This window comes from Gaeumannomyces tritici, assembly GCF_000145635.1.
Source record: "Gaeumannomyces tritici R3-111a-1 unplaced genomic scaffold supercont2.2, whole genome shotgun sequence".
Classification (NCBI taxonomy): domain Eukaryota; kingdom Fungi; phylum Ascomycota; class Sordariomycetes; order Magnaporthales; family Magnaporthaceae; genus Gaeumannomyces; species Gaeumannomyces tritici.
Genome location: NW_008804546.1, coordinates 6,337,400 through 6,353,782, shown reverse-complemented (window position 1 = coordinate 6,353,782; position 16,383 = coordinate 6,337,400). Strand labels below are relative to the sequence as shown.

Sequence of the window (16,383 nt, the reverse complement as noted above, 5' to 3'; positions counted from 1 at the left end):
CATTCCGTCCGCGACCAAGCTTCAATAATCTCTCTATACACCCCTCCCCTAACCAGGCACCTAGGCAGGTAATAAAGGGTAGGAAATGAGCAGCAAACCCACCAATGCCTTGATCCTCGGCTGATTCGACAATCTCAGCCTCGTCGGCGGCCGGGGCGGGGCGGCGGCCGTCGACGATGCCGAGGAGGAGGACGACGGCGACCTCGACGACGGCCTCCACCAGCCTTTTTCCGGATGCCGCAGCATCTCCACATCGAGCCGGTCGACACCGCGGGCGGGGCGGCGGGCTTTGCCGGCATCCTCTGCCGGTACCGCCGTCGCCCCATTGTCGCGGGTTTGGCCCAACAGTCCTGTTGGTAGCTCTGCGCGCGCTGCTGGTTGACGGACCGGAGTTGGGCTTTATACGCGGGAGGCAAGACCGGTGTAGGAGATGGTTTGGTGGCGGCGTACTGTATTCCCCTTCTTGTCGTTGCACCGATGCGGGCCGGTACGACGGGTGACCAGAGATCGATCGAGTTGCCGAGGGGTATTTGCTGTCGGCTCTGCTTCTGTGCTCCTCCTTGTCGTCTTCATACGGTCATGGCCGAGGAGGAGGACGGCGACGACGGCCTCGACGACGGCCTCGTGGCGCTGCAGAGGAGCATCAGCAACAAGCGGCGCCAAGGCGCCAGCGCCGCCTCGTTGTAGTGCTTCGGCGAACAACTGTTCTAGGTGTTGTCTTGCTTTAGCTGCCAGGCACTGCCAGCTCCAAGGTATGCTCCTGCTACCCTCTCTGGCCAGAAACATCACTAAAGTTGCTTACTTTCGTGGACACTGCGTCGCAGAGTGGCAAGCCGACAAGTCCCAGCCAACGGGCAAGATGCTCACGGTTTACCTATCTGAGCAAGAGGTCCAACAGTACCTCGACATTGTCCCACCCGGCTCGGTCAAGATCGCATGCTACAACGGCCCAAGGTTTTTGACCCTCTCCGGAGACCAGGAAGCCTTCCAAAGTACAAGTGATCCGCCAAAATGCAGAGTTGGGGTGCCCGTCCGAAAATGCTGGTGGTAGTGTGGGTATGACCGCCGGTTCAGCCGCTTTGGGAAAGGCTTGATAACTTTTTCCCATTCGGCGTTATTTTCGTCCTCGACCTTGGCTATGCCAAGGAATGGTTTTCCGTTTGGCTTGGGGCAAACCATTCGGCATTTGAAGAGGTGGCTTGCGTTCCATTTGCTCGGTGCATCGATGCTTCCAGCATTTCGAAAATGCTCGGGATTGTGCTTTTCGATGTATTTTAAAAGTGCACGGACCGATGTGATGGTTTCGGAATAATAAAAGTCAAGAAATGAGCAGCAAACTCCCCAATGGGGCAAACTACTCGGCATTTGAAAAGGTAACTTGCGTCCCATTTGCTCGGTGCATCGATGCTTCCAGCATTTCGAAGATGCTCGGGATTGTGCTTCTCGATGTATTTCAAGAGTGCACGGACCGATGTGATGGTCTCGGAATAAGACATTTTGGGACTTGTTTCGGCAAGGGTGTTGCTCACCAGGGGGCGACTAAGCTTCAATAATCTCTTTATATACCCCTCCCCTAACCAGGTACCTAGGCAGGTAATAAAAGGTAAAAAATGAGCAGCAAACCACCAATGCCTTGATCCTCGGCTGATTCGCTCGGAAAAGGTCGACGAGGGCTACTTGTATCGCTGTCGTGAGTGGTTGTGATAGATGTGGTAGGTCGATGATTGAGTGTCGGAGGTGGAAAGCCGGCAAAGGAGCCAACGATCCCAGGACTAAATACTAGCGTTTGCGGGTGTGTCATGTGACACCACCTCGCACATTGAGTCATCCTCGCATGTGCTGGCTTCTAGCTCATGGAGCAGGGTTGGGCTTCCATTCAGGGATTTGTGCATATACCGACAGGCAGCTTCAATGCTGTCTCGGAATACAGGGAGCTCCCTCCCCATGGCCCACCACTGGGCCCTGTCCCGAGAAGACAAAGGCAAGGCGGGTGTTGGTGTCTCGCGGGCATTGGATAACAGTTCCGACTGCGCCGGCGGACAGCTTCTTGACAAGGTCTTGGTGGTTTCGACTGATAATGTAGGATCTGTACGGCAATCTTGGCCTCGTCGGCGGCCGGGGCGGGGCGGCGGCCGTCGACGAGGCCCGGCACATCTCGAGTGTGGCGGCTTTCGCCCGTAACACCCTGGAGCCAGCTCTTGTTGGTTCACAACCAGGCGTCGTCCTCGAAGCCAAGGAAAAATTTTGACTTCTAGCTCTTGATACGTCTAGGCTTTTTCACCTCTCCAGCAACCCCTGCACATGGAGATCCCATACTGTCCTCGTCCCATCACCATATCTCGCACTACCACCCTTGCTTCGGAGCAATGGCAGCGTTCAGGTACAGGAGGACACGTTTTACGAACGTGCAAAGTTCCGTCGATAATGCGGGCGCCCGGGCTTCATGATGGAGCAGGGGATGAATACAGGCAGACAACCGAGCAGACTCAGCGACGGCGAGGCGGGAGGGGCAAGTCCGTGACGAGAACATCGCCCGAGAACTCCCCGTATTTAAGCGACCACATAGCGGCATGCGGAGGCCCAGCTGGATAATGTAAAGATGCATACCCACGCCACTATGGGCTGGTGTTGCTCGTGGTGCTGCGGAACGAAGCGGCCATACTGGGCGGCCACCTCGTCAGGATCCGAGTCGGCGTGATGGCATTCGGCATGCGCTGGGAGAAGGATTCGGGCACGGTCGATGGCGGCGCCCAAGTGCTGAGAGAAGGTCCTCCCCTAAGAGGAAGAGTGTGTAGCCGTTTCTGCTTGGCGTCCTGGTCAGCAAGCGGTGCATTGATTCCGCGGCGCACACTTCGCGGCGGCTAAGGGGATTGGTTGGCGACTGGCTTACACTGCGATGCACCGTGAAGCCCAGCATGCCGCCGTTCCCCTGGGGTTACCTCGGGCGGAGGGCAATGAGTCGCGACAGCCCCAAAAAGGAAACTTGCCTTCTCCCTCGACGCCCGGTGCTGCTTGTTGGTAAAGGCGGCGTTCTCCAAGGCGACGCACGAGTCGACGTCGGAGATGGTCAGGGGCCGCACGCTGGGCGCGAACGGAAGGGCAGGACCTTTTGGATAGGCGAGGCGGCGCTGGCGCCGGCCATCCGGCGTAAGCCTTTAGGCGGCCATCCGGCGTAAGCCTTCAGGCGGTCCCGAACCTGGGCCCTTCCAAGCAGATCAAGATCCCTTCAAGTCGACAGGATTGCTTCAAGAATGTCTTTGCCGGCCCGAGAAAGGCAAGTTCGAGCGCCTCAAGAACTTTCTGCTGCTGCCGTCCTTTCTCGAGCGCACCATCTGCTTTGGCGCCCTCGCCTGCCTCGACGCCCTGCACCAGCAACTTCTTGTTGCCCCGGACGTCATGCTCCAGGCCGGCAATGGCGGCGATGAAAGGCAGGTTCAAGGCCCGGCACATCTCGAGTGCGGCGGTCATGCTCCAGGCCGGCGATGCCGGCGATGAAGGGCAGGTTCAAGACCCGGTCGTGCTCCAGGCCGGCGATGCCGGCGATGAAGGGCAGGTTCAAGGCCCGGTCATGCTCCAGGCCGGCGATGGCGGCAATGAAGGGCAGGCTCCGTTGCAGAGGAGCATCAGCAACAAGCGGCGCGAGGCCTGAAGGCTTACGCAGTCTTCCGGGTTTCCATGCCTGTACACGTCGCAGCCGACATCATTCTAAAGCTGATTATGGAAACAGATTTTACCACGACCGCCGCCATCCCAAGTTGCTTGGGAGGAAGTCTGGGATGGCGGTGGTCGTGGTGAAGTCATATTGCTTGGGAGGAAGTTTGGGATGGCGGTGGTTGTGGTAAAGTTTGTCTCCATAATCCAGCATCGCAGGAGAGCCGTGGTGGGTTTGTTGCCTTGATACCAGCTGTTGCCATTGCTATCGCCGCTGGTGCTATGCTGTTGCTGCTGCTCTTGTTGCTGTTGTTGCTGTTGTTGTGGCTGTTGAGAGTAGGATTGAAACTGGTGCTGAGGCTGGTGCTGAGAATGCTGTTGATACTGCTGTTGAGGCTGCCGCTGGTGCTGTTGCTGCTGCTTTTGTTGCTCTTGTTGCTGTTGTTGTGGCTGTTGAGAGTAGGATTGAGACTGACGGCGCCGTTGGCGTACGAGTGCTGCATGTAGAGAGGGCTGGGGCGTCTGGGTCTGATCCGAAACGCTGGGCGGGACGCCGTTGGGCGGGATCTGAACATCTTGGACACGGCCAACGGCGGCGCAGAAGTGGAGATGGCTCGGGGAGGTCTGGATGCCATTGAGGCAGGGCGCGCCAACATCTTGGACACGGCCAACGGCGGCGCAGAAGTGGAGATGGCTCGGGGAGGTCTGGACAAGCAATCTGCGGCGTCGTGTTGGCCCCTTCATCGGCCTCACGCCCGACGGCGCCTTCGTCGGCCTCACGCCCGACATCTGCGGCGTGCGCCGCCCCAACAACGCCGAGGCCATGCTGGGTAGATACCACCCGTCGCCGCAGAGACCAACGAAGTAGTTGCGCAGGAAGACGAAGCCGAGCACCGTGCCCCTCTCTGGCTCCGGTGTCTGGCCCTGCGCCACCGACTTTTTGTTGCCCCGGACGTCATGCTCCAGGCCGGCGAGGTGGCGATAAAGGCAGGCTCAAGGCCCGGCACATCTCTGGCTCCGGTGTCTGGCCCTCCGCCACCAACTTTTTGTTGCCCCGGACGTCATGCTCCAGGCCGGCAATGGCGGCAACGAAGGCAGGTTTAAGGCCGGGCACATCTCTGGCTCCGGCGTCTGGCCCTGCGCCACCAACTTCTTGTTGCCCCGGACGTCATGCTCCAGGCCAGCGATGGCGGCGATGAAGGGCAAGTTCAAAGCCCAGCACATCTTTGGCTCCGGTGTCTGGCTGTCGACACCGCCCATGAGAAGGCAAAAGTCTAGCAAGGAGCACCCGCCGGCAGCCTCCTGCGCCGGGAACATCTCGTGGTCTCCGGGGCCGCCGTCGTTCCAGCCGGGCATCCGCATCCTGTCCCAGAACCTGGGGGTCGCCTCGAAGCGAAGCGTCTTTGGCATCTGGAGGCCATGTCGCGCAGCCGCGTCCACTCCAGGCGCATGGCCATCTTGTAGCCCGACAGGCATCGCCCATGCGCTGATGGACAAACGACTCCTTGGGGCTCAGTGGACTCTTGGCCTCGTCGCCGTCTTTTTCGTCCTTGAGGGTCTTGGGCCTCGTCGCCGTCAGCAAAGCAAAACCTACCATCTTGTTGGCGCGGGCCATCTCGAGCGCACCGGCGCTGTACGGGTTGGTAAAGATCTGGCCCAGGAGCGACGAGTCGACCTGCTTGCCGCTCATGATCTCGGCCGCGGCGTCGCTGGGGATCTTGTGCAGCAGGTTGGGCGACAGGAGCGGGCTGGAAAATGACAAGAGGTACAGGGCGATGAAGCCTTTTTCGTCCTTGAGGGTGGGTGGTGTTATGTGTGGCTCGGTCTTGGCCTCGTCGCCGTCTTTTTCGTCCTTGAGGGTGGGTGGTGTTATGTGTGGCTTGGTCTTGCCCAGCTTCTCGTAAACCCTGGCGAGCGCGTCGTGTATTAGGCAGTCCGAGTGAAGCCACTTTCCGCAGTCGCCGTCTTTTTCGTCCTTGAGGGTGGGTGGTGTTGTGTGTGGCTTGGTCTTGCCCTCGTCGCCGTCTTTTTCGTCCTTGAGGGTGGGTGGTGTTATCGTGGCTTGGTCTTGCCCAGCTTCTCGTAAACCCTGGTAAGCGCACCGTGTATCAGGCAGTCCGAGTGAAGCCACTTCCGCAGCCGCCTTTTGTGTTGGAACATCCTATCAAGGTCTTGTCAGGATTTGCTGGCTGGCCGCATTTGCAGACATGCTCGACCGACTGTGCATGGGAGAGGCCGAGTTAGCACAGCCGCTGGCCCTGGCGCGCAAGGTAGGTAGTACGTACTGAGAGCTCGGCTGTCCTCACGTCGAAAGCTTGTCGCCAGTAGAGGCTGCTCTGAATGTCGTCGTCGTTATCCTCGATCATCTGGTTCACCTGTGCTTGGGAAGTGACGCTGACCACATTCCGATTCTTTAAATATGTTTGAAATATGGGCAGGCAGAAAGCAGGGGAGGCTTGTAGTAGGTCCCTAATCAGTTGCTGGCTAACTGGGACCAGACTGTAATGGTCAGCGGTCTACTAGCCGGTGTTTGATAGCAGCAACTGAGTGAGATCAGTCGACAAGGGCGGTACGTACCTCGGTAACCTTCACCAGAATCACACAGCGCCCTCGAAGTCTTTGTCTTGTGGGCATGGGCAGTGGGCTAGCGAAGTTGGGTGCTTTGCTAGTTGTCCAAACTTGGGAGGGGTCGTGTCCGGTATTCGACGGCGCGCCGGCACGACTGGGCGTGATGTTTTGGAGGAAGAAAAAGACAGGGAAGCTGGAGCGGGCAATGTGATTTTCAACAGCAGTCCCTTTGTGGGACCAGTGCTCCAAAGGGGGCCTGGCGCTGACATTACGGGCCGAACACCTCATGTGCTGAAGGCTGTTATCTTGCCAGGAGCAACCAGTTGGAGACCCCGCCCCAAGTTGTTCCTTCCTCTTCTGCGCAAAATCAGGCAACTCCAACCCGGACCACACTCTCCGCAAAAAGGCCAGATCCAGTATAGGTCATCGGCCGAGCACCTCATGTGCTGGAGGCTGTTGCCTGTGCCAGGAGCAACCAGTGGGAACCCCGCCCCAAGTTGTTCCTTCCTCTTTTCAGGTTTCTGCGCAACAATCAGGCAACTCCAACCCGAACCACACTCTCCGCAAAAAAGCCAGATCGAACAACCTCAAAACAGCATATTCGTCCAACCCGAACCACACTCTCGCAAAAAGGCCAGATCCAGTAAAGGTCATCGGCCGAACAACCTCGAAACAGCATATTCGTCCACCCCTTCACCCACCTCTATTTGGGTAAGCCACCCCATTTGTCCTAGGTTGTTTCTGCCCGTCCACATCCATACCCATTCTCAAAGCTCAGCCCATCTTTGGTGGCACGGCGCCACCTGCATATTTCAAGCGGCGTCAGGATCACCCAGTGCCACGAACTGGCATTGCCTCACCACACCGCTGGCCACCAAGTTCTACAGTAACCTCTGGCATTGCCTCACCAGCACCGCTGGCCACCAACAAGTTCTACAGTAAGCTCTACCATTTTCCATTACCAACACCGCTAGCCACCAACAAGTTCTACAATAACCTTTACCCATCCCCGCGATACTCGGTAGCCAAACCCAACAACGGAGCCGCCGGCCGGGACCCAGCCTCCCGCGAGTGGTCGGCCGTTCGAATTGAGATGCCGGATGGCCGCCTGAAGGCTTACGCCGGATGGTCGCTTGAAGGCTTACGCAGTCTTCCGGGTCTCCATGCCTGTACACGTTGCAGCCGACATCATTCTAAAGCCGATTATGGAAACCGACTTCACCACGACCACCGCCATCCCAAACTTCCTCCCAAGCAACATGACTTCACCACGACCACCGCCATCCCAGACTTCCTCCCACCGCCATCCCAGACTTCCTCCCAAGCAACATGACGTACTCGATGATCACCCTCGACGAGTACGAGGATGTACAAGGCCGAGCTCGGAGCTCTGGACACCCTCATCGAGGGCCTGGGCGAGGATATGGAGCGCGCCAGACAAGTCTTTGATTGGATCCGCACTTTCAAGAATCCTGTTTGACAAGCTGCCGCACATGAAGGATCTCATCAACGACCCCAACTCCCTGCCTCCCAAGCCCAAGAACATGGCCAAGGGCCTGAACTCACTTCAGAAGGCGACCTATGGAGCGCGCCAGACAAGTTTTTGATTGGATCCGCACTTTCAAAAATCCAGCCTTCACTGTCAACCTATTTGACAAGCTGCCGTACATGAAAGATCTTATCAACGACCCCAACTCCCTGCCAAGCTGCCGTACATGAAAGATCTCATCAACGACCCCAACTCCCTGCCTCCCAAGCTCAAGAGCATGGCCGAGGGCCAGGGCCGAACGAGCCAGACCTGCTGTGGGCGGCACTGCTCTCACTGCCGCCCGAGGCGCTCCGGCCGGGCTGTATGATGCCGGGCCGTCCGGGGGGCTGTTCATGAGGGGTGACTGTGCTGCCACGCGGAGTGGCCAGGTGCAGAACTGGGAGCTGGGGCCGACCGCCTGCGTTGACCGCCTGCGTTGACCGCCTGCGTTGTCGCCGACAGGCTTCGCATTAGGGGATGGTGGAATGGCAAGGCCGAGGCGAGGTGGCCCGCGAGCGCTGCGGGCTCCAGGTATTGCGGGCCGGAGAAGCGGCGCGGGGCTAGAGAGCATGGGGATCGGTGTGGAGCCAGGCGGCGTGGGGGTGGGGAGGCCGAGGCTTGGTGACCTTCATTGAGCTCCTCGCCAACCTTCCCTGCGGCGTTGGCATTATCCCTGGTGGCCCTAGCGGCGGCAAGACTTTCTTCAACATGCTCATCACCACCATGGCCGAGGGCCAGAACTCACTTCAGAAGGCGACCTTCTTTGAGCTCCTCGCCAACCTTCCCTGCGGCGTTGGCATTATCCCTGGTGGCCCTGGCGGCGGCAAGACTTTCTTCAATATGCTCATCATCGCCATGGCCCAGGCGGGTATGATCGAGTTTGTGGATGAGGATGGCAACAAGAAGCAGCGCCGGCCCAAGATTCTGTATCTTCTCGACATCAACCGCCCCGTCGGCATCAACCGCCCCGTCGATGACACTACCGACAAGTGCGTCAAGATATCCCCTTTATTGAGCTCTTCGCCAACCTTCCCTGCGGCGTTGGCATTATCCCTGGTGGCCCTGGCGGCGGCAAGACTTTTTTCAACATGCTCATTACCGCCATGGCCCAGGCGGGCATGATCGAGTTTGTGGATGAGGATGGCAACAAGAAGCAACGCCGGCTCAAAATTCCCATGTCAACCCAGATGAGGAGAGGACCTGGTCTTGATGTGAGTTACTTTGCCCAGCGGCCTCCTGCCAAGCCTTTTGCCAACTTTTGCAGCACATCACTGACAAGGGCTTTCACCTCGTATGTGTGTAGGATTAAATCGAAATGGGGGTTTACATATGTAGCGGACGAGATGCCCAAACAAGTTCAAGCCTGGAAACGGCGCTGATATCATCTTCAACCCGACGCCCCGTCATCTTGCGGCAAACTTTGAGTGCTGTGCCGAGTGTAAGCAAAGTCCCTCCAAATCACTACCACTTACAAACAAGGTCATCAAGAGCCACACTGACAACTAGAAAACGCGAAATAGATGGGCGTTATCGTTCGCCTGCCCGAGCCTCCTTACAGCTTCGGACCCTACATACCTTTAGCCTCGGCGCTCCTCTGCTTGCTATTGCTTGGGACCCACCTCGCGCCTGCGCCCCGGATTGCTTCACACCTCACGTCGTCCCGAGAGCTTCTGATTGCTCGGCTGTGTGCAAGTTTGGACGGCTGGGCGACTGGTCTTTGCGCGCGGGTGGTCAGGTGCTGCCGGGTGGTGCCTGGGGCGGAAGACACCGCACCCGACCGGAGTCTCTCCTCAGGTCCAAAATCAAGCCGCCTTTGGCACGTAGCTTCTCCAGCCTACAGTCACGCCACCCGCCTCCCTTTGCCCACAACAACATCCTTGCGCAATCCGAGTTAGCGGCTGCCTCAAGGAGCGTACACCCAAGCTCACTCGTCCACCGGAGCGCTATCCGGCCCGTCTACCGGCGCGCTATCCGGCTCTCGTCCACTGGCGCGCCATCTGTGGCTCGTCCACTGGCGCGCCATCCCCAGCCTGCCCTGCCAAGGGCAAGGCGTGGTGCCGACGGCGAGTCGGCCAAAAGCCAGGGCCCGCCCAAGGACGGCGGGATCAAGGACTCGAAAATGAACGACTTTGAGAGATATATCGACACAGAAAAGGGCTGGACATGAGGAAAGCGTCGGGATCATTTGGATGACCCCGGCGCCAACGCGCTATCGTGAGTCGCCACCACCGCGGCCGCCACGATAGCCGCCCCTGCGCGCACCCTCTCGGTAACCTCTAGGACCGGAGGGAGGGTTGATGGGCATGCTCGGGCTGGCGGCGACCTCATGCTCGGGCTGGCGGCGACCTCGATCCGGTGAGGGTTGATGGGCATACTCGGGCTGGCGGCGACCTCATGCTCGGGCTGGCGGCGACTTCATGCTCGGGCTGGCGGCGACCTCAATCCGGTGAGGGTTCGAGGGACCAGTTGGGGGCTGCTGCGAGGAGCCCGGGGTCGTCTGCGAGTGGTGGCGCGGCCCGTGGGGGGTCGCCGGCGACGAGGAGGCCGGTCCGGTGGGAACCGACTGATTTCTCGTGGCGCTGGGGCCGGTTGGTGGCGCCCAAAGTGCGGCCGGTGCACCAAAAGCCGGCCGTGTTCTCATCTTCCAGCACGAGCTGTTGCGACATTCGGGGGACGATGTAAAGGCACATCGAGTACCGAATGCGCGGCTTAGAGGCTAAACCCCCTGAGCCTCTTTGGCGGTAGCGCAACGTCGGGCGTGGTCGTGGCCATGAATGAGCTCCGCCTAGAGTTGGACGAAGCCAAGTTCACAACGATCCTCAAGGAGCTCGTGATTCTCCATGAGTGTGTATCACCGGCTCCATTGCCGATACAACAGCGTCAACCCGTCGTCACTCTCGCCGGCGCAGATCAAACTATTTAAAGAGGCCGGCGACGACCAGAGGCGCCGCCTCGTGCAGCTCTGGAGCATCTTCCCGTCGTCGCTCTCGCCAGCTCAGATCCAGCTTTTCAGAGAGGCTGGCGACGACCAGAAGCGCCGCCTCGTGCAGCTTTGGAGGCCGGCGACGACCAGAAGCGCCGTCTCGTGCAACTCTGGGGCATCTTCCCGGCAACGGCGGTGATGCGTCCCCGAGTACATGGGCAAGGCCCGGGCAGCAGCATCCGCGTCAACCCGTCGTCGCTCTCGCCAGCGCAGATCCAACTCTTCAAAAAGGCTGGCGACGACCAGAAGCGCCGCTTCGTGCAGCTTTGGAGCATCTTCCCGGCAACGCCGGTGATACGTCCCCGAGTACATGGGCAAGGCCCCTCGCAAGAGGAAGCGCACGGTGGAACCATCACGCGCACGCAAGAAGTTCGCTTCACTCGACAGCGGCGATGAGGGTTCGGATTCCAACGCTGGGGACGACCTTGAGGATGAGCATTAGGGGAACAAGCCTCTGGATGGGCGTTAAATCGCGGAAAAACTCTCCTCACTGAAGTTGCAGTCCAAGGAGTTTAGGGCTTCCAGAAGAGGCTGACCGTTGAGATCGATAAACTGAACACCACAATCAATGACGACCGTCGAGATCAATGAACTGAACACCACAATCAATGGTGCGAGGGCATGGCCATGAGCCCCGACGAGGGCGTCTCGGCCGAGATGCAGGAGGTGGAGCACGAGCTTGAGGAGAAGGAGAACCTGGCTCGGAAGCAGGGCCGCAGGCGTGGCTCGGTCTCTCCGTACGCCCTCGAGATGGGCATGGGTGGCAGCGAACGCAAGGCCAGGTCCAAGAACTCCCGCTTCCCCACGCCGCCGCGGAGCCCGTCGTCGTCGCGCAGCCGGAGCCGCAGCCCATCGAGGCGGCGGGTCGGTGGCGGCTCAGGGGCCGGCGGTGGCGCCGTCGGGTCGGCGCTGGCGGGGCTCAACAATCTGCTCTCCCTCCTGCTCAGCCCTGCCTGGGTGCAGACGACCTCACCGCTCGCCTGAAAAACTTCGACATGGAGGAGACGGCTGCATGCATCAAGGGAAGAAATGCTTGCCATGATTGCTGTGTATACCCTCGCGGGTACTCCTCAGTCTATACGGTGCAGCTCCTGTTGAGGTCATCTCTGGCGGGCGGCTTGATTTTGGACCTGAGGAGAGACTCCGGTCCCTGGTGCGGTGTCTTCCGAAGTTTTTCAGGCGAGCGGTAATCGGACACGATAGCCTACACGTTCCCACATACAACTACCTGCCACCTGCCCAAGCCTCCTTACAGCTTTGGACCCTACATACCTTTAGCCTCGGCTACACGTTCCCACATACAACTACTTGCCACCTGCCCAAGCCTCCTTACAGCTTCGGACCCTACGTACCTTTAGCCTCGGCGCCCCTTTGCTATTGCTTGGGACCCACCTCGCGCCTGCGCCCCGAACTGCTTCACACCTCACGCCTGCGCCCCGGACTGCTTCCACCTCACGCCTGCCCCCGGACTGCTTCACACCTCGCGCCTGCCCCCGGACTGCTTCACACCTCACGCCTGCGCCCCGGACTGCTTCACACCTCGCGCCTGCCCCCGGACTGCTTCACACCTCACGTCGTCCCGAAAGCTTCTGATTGCTCGGCTGTGTGCAAGTTTGGACGGCTGGGCGACTGGTCTTTGCGCGCGGGTGGTCAGGTGGTTCGCTGGCCACTACCGGGTGGTGCCTGGGGCGACATGAAGGAGATGGCTGCATGCATCAAGGGAAGAAATGATTATCGGGCAGCAGCAGCCTAGCAGCAGATGGAGCAGCCCAGCACCAAATGGGGCAGCCCAGCAGCAGATGGAGCAGCCCAGCGGCAAATGTTAGTAAGTTCCCTGCTCTTGTTCAATCAGTTCTCGCCGTTGCACATCGTCTCCTACACAACCTTCGTCTTTTCCTTCGTCTTCCACACAACCCTCATCTTCTTCTACACAACCTTCTTCTACGGAGCCTTCGTCTTCTCCTTCGTCTTCCACACAACCCTCATCTTCTTTTACACAACCTTCTTCTACGGAGCCTCCGTCTCCTACACAACCTTCGTTTTCTCCTTCGTCTTCCACACAACCCTCATCTTCTTTTACACAACCTTCTTCTACGGAGCCTCCGTCTTGTACACAACATTCACCCCCGTTTATTACACAACCTTCATCTTATTCTTCTGCAACCTTGGTCTTTGTCTTGTACAACTTTCGTTTTTTTTTGGGAACTTTATAATGCATTAAACTAACTAGCAGCACTGTCCACAGCAAAGCCAAACAGCGCTCATAATGGCACGCAAGGGAGCAAACCGACCCGCTTCCAGAAGATGTATGCGCGGAGCCTTGAGATTGCCAATGCGCGGCGACCCGAGGTTATAGCTGCTTGCGCCGCCGACATGAGAATGCCGGAGCCCCAACTAGCCCCGGAGGAAGATAACTGGGATGCTTCCCCTGAGGCCCCGACGTCCGACTCTGGTCCCTGTGCCCCAGCCCAGCTGCTTACAATCGAGCAACTCCAAGGCCACTACTCTAAGAGTGTAGGCTCGGGAAAGGCGGTCTTGGCTGAGCTTACCAAAGAGAACGTGGACGAGGTCGACAAAAAGCTGATCGGCCTCAACGAGCGGATCCTGGACGCCCGTAGCCAGCAGAACTGGGCATTGTCAGAAGCTTTCGAATGATGGGGCAGCCCAGCAGCAGATGGAGCAGCCCAGCGGCAAATGGCACCAAAGTCGTGCTCATGTGGCCGAGGAGGACGTTGGCCGCCTTGCGAGGGTCCAAAACGAGCAGATAAAGGTCGAAAAGAGGGAGGTCTTGGGCGTGAGGCGCCAGCGCGTCCTCGAACCAGGCAACGCTAGGGATTCCGCCGGATGCTAGAAGTCTGCATGGCTCAAACCGGGGATGTGGAGCGCTCGTCTCTTCTTGGTTCGGGTGGTTCGGCGGCAGTTCCTGGCATCGTTGGCATCGACACTTCTCATCCTCGCGGTAGCCTACGCGACGTCTCTCAAGGCGCTGGCCTCCTCAACGCCAGGCCCCCTCCTCAACGCCAGGCCCCCTCCTCAACGCCAGGCCCCCTCCTCAACACCAGGCCCCCTCCACTTCTTCCTTAAGGGGAGCTTCCTTTACCACTGCTTCTTTTCGTCGCTACCCTCTTCATCTGGCATGCTTTCGATGCGCTGATCCACTTCTTCCTCGAGGAGCTTCCTTTACCACTGCTTCTTCTCGTCGCTACCCGTGTCGCAGCTCACGTCGGCGAGGTTGCCAAGTACTACCCGAGCCCGGAGAACTTCCTCGGCAGCGCAGGCCTGGGGTGCCCAGGCTGGCGGCGACAATCCCTTCGCGCAGCTATGGATGGTGTACGCCAAGGCCGATAAGCGCTGGGCTGGCGCCGACCTGGTACGTGGCGATAAGTCCTCGGCCTCGTCCGTTTGGCGTTAAAAGCCTTTTTACTAACCGCGCTATCTGGTCTCTTTTTGCAGGGTGTCATCAGCCTTGAGCTGTTCTTCCGCTGCCGCGGCCGTCCTGGCTTCTCCCTCCTTTGGCTCGACGCCCATGGCCCCGAGGAGGCAAGCATCATTGGCACCTACGATGTCAAATGCCAGGAAGTGGAGGAACGCTGGCCAGACAAGTGCCAGGACGGTCTTACCATTACCATCAGCACAACGACCCAGCCTCACATCTTTGTCGGTACCTTCCGCTTGGGCCCGCACAGGGGCATAATGCTTATTTCGGCCAGAAAGTACCGCATTTCGCGGTACAGTGGTTAGCTCGACGACAGGCGCCGCCGCCGGGAGAGGCGCGGAGATCTACAAGAGGACGGCGGCGAGGCCGGAGAGCCCGCCACCGAGCTAGACGATGAGGCTGCTGAGCCCTCGGGGCCATGGGCGTCGACGGGCGGGCGACCCGGGCCTTTGCGGCCCCCTGGGAACCAGCAGCTTGATTCTCCTTGGTGACTTGGTTATATGTTGCTCATGTTGGAGGACACGAGGACCGATAACCTACCTTGAAAGCTTCGTTCCCTTCCTGGCTGAGCCACAGCCGCCTTCCCTCAAGTCACGCTTGTTACTCCCCCACAAACAGCCTCGAAAAGAGTGAGCAAGGACACAATACGATACAAGCTTTTCAGCGAGCAAAAGGATCTGGCAAGAGCTGCACAAGCAACAAAATGAAATCTCGGTGTTGAGATAATGTGGAGCATGGGAGCAAGAACATAGGGACCACCGCCGCCAACATTGCCATCACAGCCGCCGCCATCACAGCCGCCGTCGCCATCACCACCATTACTTTCCCAAGGGACTTCTTTGCTGCCTACAGCAACTACCAGATCCTAGCCGCACTCAACGGCAACAGCTCGGCCATGTACATGCTCGGCCTGATGCACTCGACAGGCGTTGGCGGCGTTGCCGAGCGTGACCAGGCCAAGGCCCTGCTCTACTACACCTTTGCAGCCCTCCGCAGTCACACGCGCGCGCAGATGACGGTTGCCGTGAGGCACGCGGCCGGCATCGGGACCGCCAAGAAGCGTGAGGAGGCGTGCAAGTACTACAAGCTGGTCGCCGACAAGGCCATCGAGTGGTACAGGTCCGGTCCGCCCGGTGGTATGGGCTGGGCTTCCGAGTCGCACCGCATCGCCGACGGGTCTACCGTTGCCGCCGCCACCGCTGCTCTTGCCTCTGCTCTGGCCGCCGCCGTCGCCGCCGCCACCACCACCACTGCCACCACTACCGCTACCATTACCACCACCACAACTGCTGCCGCCGCCGCCGCTGCCACAACCACAGCCGCCGCCACCATAACCACTACCACAACTGCAGCCGCCGCCGCCATAACCACCACCACAACTGCAGCCGCCGCCGCCGCTGCCACAACCGCCGCCGCCGCCGCCGCTGCTTTTGCCTCTGCATCAGAGTTCATATTGTGTTGCTGTGAGCACGACTTTGGTGATTTCCGCAAGTGGCGTTTGCAAGACTTTCGAACAAAGCGAGCGGTGATTGACGAGGTATTGCGAGCTTCCCATTCATGAAGCGGGCGCCCTTACCGGTGAGGTCCCACTCCTGGGCGCTGAGGGTGTGCTTGATGGGGAATCGCGTTGCGCTGTTGAAGTGGCGGCCACCTCCTCCTCAGCCCCCGACAGTCCCAAGGCCAAGCGTGAAATGTGGATGTTGGCGGAGAACACAGGTCTTGAAGTTTCCCTATCCCCCAAAAAATCTCCCCAAGACGCCTCGAAATTGGACCCATCGCCCCAAGGACAACACCGCCGCGAGCATAAATACCCCCGGCCTGACACGGCGGCTCCCGCTGCATTTTTATCGCCAGAATCGAGCTCGGCCGCAACTACCCGCCGATTCTGCCCTAGCTCGGGGGCTTCAAGGAATCAAGGTCCGGTGGGCTGATTAACCACCGGGCGGGGTTCGCCGGGACGATGGCCAGGAGCTGGGCAGGCAGACCTTGTCGAACGGCTGCTTTATCGCCTCTCGAACAGGCAACGTGCTGGGCTGGAGGAAATGCGCTTCCTTGACGGCCGCGCCACACGGTGTTGCCGGCTTCTCCGGAAGAAAAGATGGCAATGACAGAAGGAGATGGACAGTCGGTCGGTAGCGGCAGGGATGGGATGGGTGTGAATGGAGCTTGGAGCTTGGAGCTTGGAGCTTGGAGCTGGCTGGTGATGGCCCAATGGTC

The 16,383-nt window shown here is 59.3% G+C and overlaps 8 protein-coding genes across 8 annotated transcripts; 6 read left to right on the top strand and 2 right to left on the bottom strand.

The window, feature by feature from the left end:
* The first annotated feature begins 774 nt into the window (after positions 1–774).
* On the top strand, positions 775–1,646 carry GGTG_04712 (hypothetical protein). Its single transcript, XM_009222509.1, has 2 exons — positions 775–1,056; positions 1,374–1,646. Exons 1-2 carry the CDS (start codon positions 1,012–1,014, stop codon positions 1,551–1,553), a joined length of 225 nt encoding a protein of 74 aa, XP_009220773.1. The 5' UTR covers positions 775–1,011; the 3' UTR covers positions 1,554–1,646.
* Positions 1,647–1,911: 265 nt separating this feature from the next.
* GGTG_04711 (hypothetical protein) lies at positions 1,912–3,998 on the top strand (the record flags this gene model as incomplete). The annotated part of the gene is made up of 6 exons (XM_009222508.1): positions 1,912–1,992; positions 2,084–2,204; positions 2,600–2,787; positions 2,910–3,147; positions 3,215–3,432; positions 3,476–3,998. 6 exons carry the CDS (start codon positions 1,912–1,914, stop codon positions 3,647–3,649), a joined length of 1,020 nt encoding a protein of 339 aa, XP_009220772.1. The 3' UTR covers positions 3,650–3,998.
* A 646-nt stretch (positions 3,999–4,644) lies between these two features.
* On the bottom strand, positions 4,645–6,017 carry GGTG_04710 (hypothetical protein; the record flags this gene model as incomplete). Its single annotated transcript, XM_009222507.1, is given in 3 exon segments — positions 4,645–5,137; positions 5,151–5,812; positions 5,937–6,017. The coding sequence occupies 3 exon segments, from the start codon at positions 6,015–6,017 to the stop codon at positions 4,645–4,647; spliced, it is 1,236 nt and encodes a 411-aa protein (XP_009220771.1).
* Positions 6,018–7,424: 1,407 nt separating this feature from the next.
* Positions 7,425–7,918, top strand: GGTG_04709 (hypothetical protein; the record flags this gene model as incomplete). The annotated part of the gene is made up of 1 exon (XM_009222506.1): positions 7,425–7,918. One exon carries the CDS (start codon positions 7,425–7,427, stop codon positions 7,824–7,826), a length of 402 nt encoding a protein of 133 aa, XP_009220770.1. The 3' UTR covers positions 7,827–7,918.
* A 16-nt stretch (positions 7,919–7,934) lies between these two features.
* Positions 7,935–9,955, top strand: GGTG_04708 (hypothetical protein; the record flags this gene model as incomplete). Its single annotated transcript, XM_009222505.1, has 5 exons — positions 7,935–8,069; positions 8,339–8,716; positions 8,764–8,958; positions 9,104–9,185; positions 9,268–9,955. 5 exons carry the CDS (start codon positions 7,935–7,937, stop codon positions 9,912–9,914), a joined length of 1,437 nt encoding a protein of 478 aa, XP_009220769.1. The 3' UTR covers positions 9,915–9,955.
* GGTG_04707 (hypothetical protein) lies at positions 9,929–10,413 on the bottom strand (the record flags this gene model as incomplete). Its single annotated transcript, XM_009222504.1, has 2 exons — positions 9,929–10,160; positions 10,211–10,413. The coding sequence occupies 2 exons, from the start codon at positions 10,411–10,413 to the stop codon at positions 9,929–9,931; spliced, it is 435 nt and encodes a 144-aa protein (XP_009220768.1).
* Positions 10,414–10,517: 104 nt separating this feature from the next.
* GGTG_04706 (hypothetical protein) lies at positions 10,518–10,869 on the top strand (the record flags this gene model as incomplete). Its single annotated transcript, XM_009222503.1, has 2 exons — positions 10,518–10,591; positions 10,626–10,869. The coding sequence occupies 2 exons, from the start codon at positions 10,518–10,520 to the stop codon at positions 10,867–10,869; spliced, it is 318 nt and encodes a 105-aa protein (XP_009220767.1).
* A 157-nt stretch (positions 10,870–11,026) lies between these two features.
* GGTG_04705 (hypothetical protein) lies at positions 11,027–15,803 on the top strand. The gene is made up of 8 exons (XM_009222502.1): positions 11,027–11,594; positions 11,678–11,916; positions 12,519–12,898; positions 12,964–13,344; positions 13,394–13,524; positions 13,948–14,100; positions 14,184–14,466; positions 14,889–15,803. Exons 1-8 carry the CDS (start codon positions 11,352–11,354, stop codon positions 15,725–15,727), a joined length of 2,649 nt encoding a protein of 882 aa, XP_009220766.1. The 5' UTR covers positions 11,027–11,351; the 3' UTR covers positions 15,728–15,803.
* Positions 15,804–16,383: the final 580 nt, after the last annotated feature.

Bases quoted from the DNA above. Each gene is read 5' to 3' on its own strand.
- GGTG_04712 (XM_009222509.1), top strand. From the start codon at position 1,012: ATGCAGAGTTGGGGTGCCCGTCCGAAAATGCTGGTGGTAGTGTGG. The intron at 1,057-1,373 runs GTATGACCGCCG...GCATTTGAAAAG, and splicing joins AAATGCTGGTGGTAGTGTGG to GTAACTTGCGTCCCATTTGC.
- GGTG_04705 (XM_009222502.1), top strand. From the start codon at position 11,352: ATGGCCATGAGCCCCGACGAGGGCGTCTCGGCCGAGATGCAGGAGGTG. The intron at 13,345-13,393 runs GTAGCCAGCAGA...ATGATGGGGCAG, and splicing joins CGAGCGGATCCTGGACGCCC to CCCAGCAGCAGATGGAGCAG. The intron at 13,525-13,947 runs GTGAGGCGCCAG...CCCGTGTCGCAG, and splicing joins AAAAGAGGGAGGTCTTGGGC to CTCACGTCGGCGAGGTTGCC.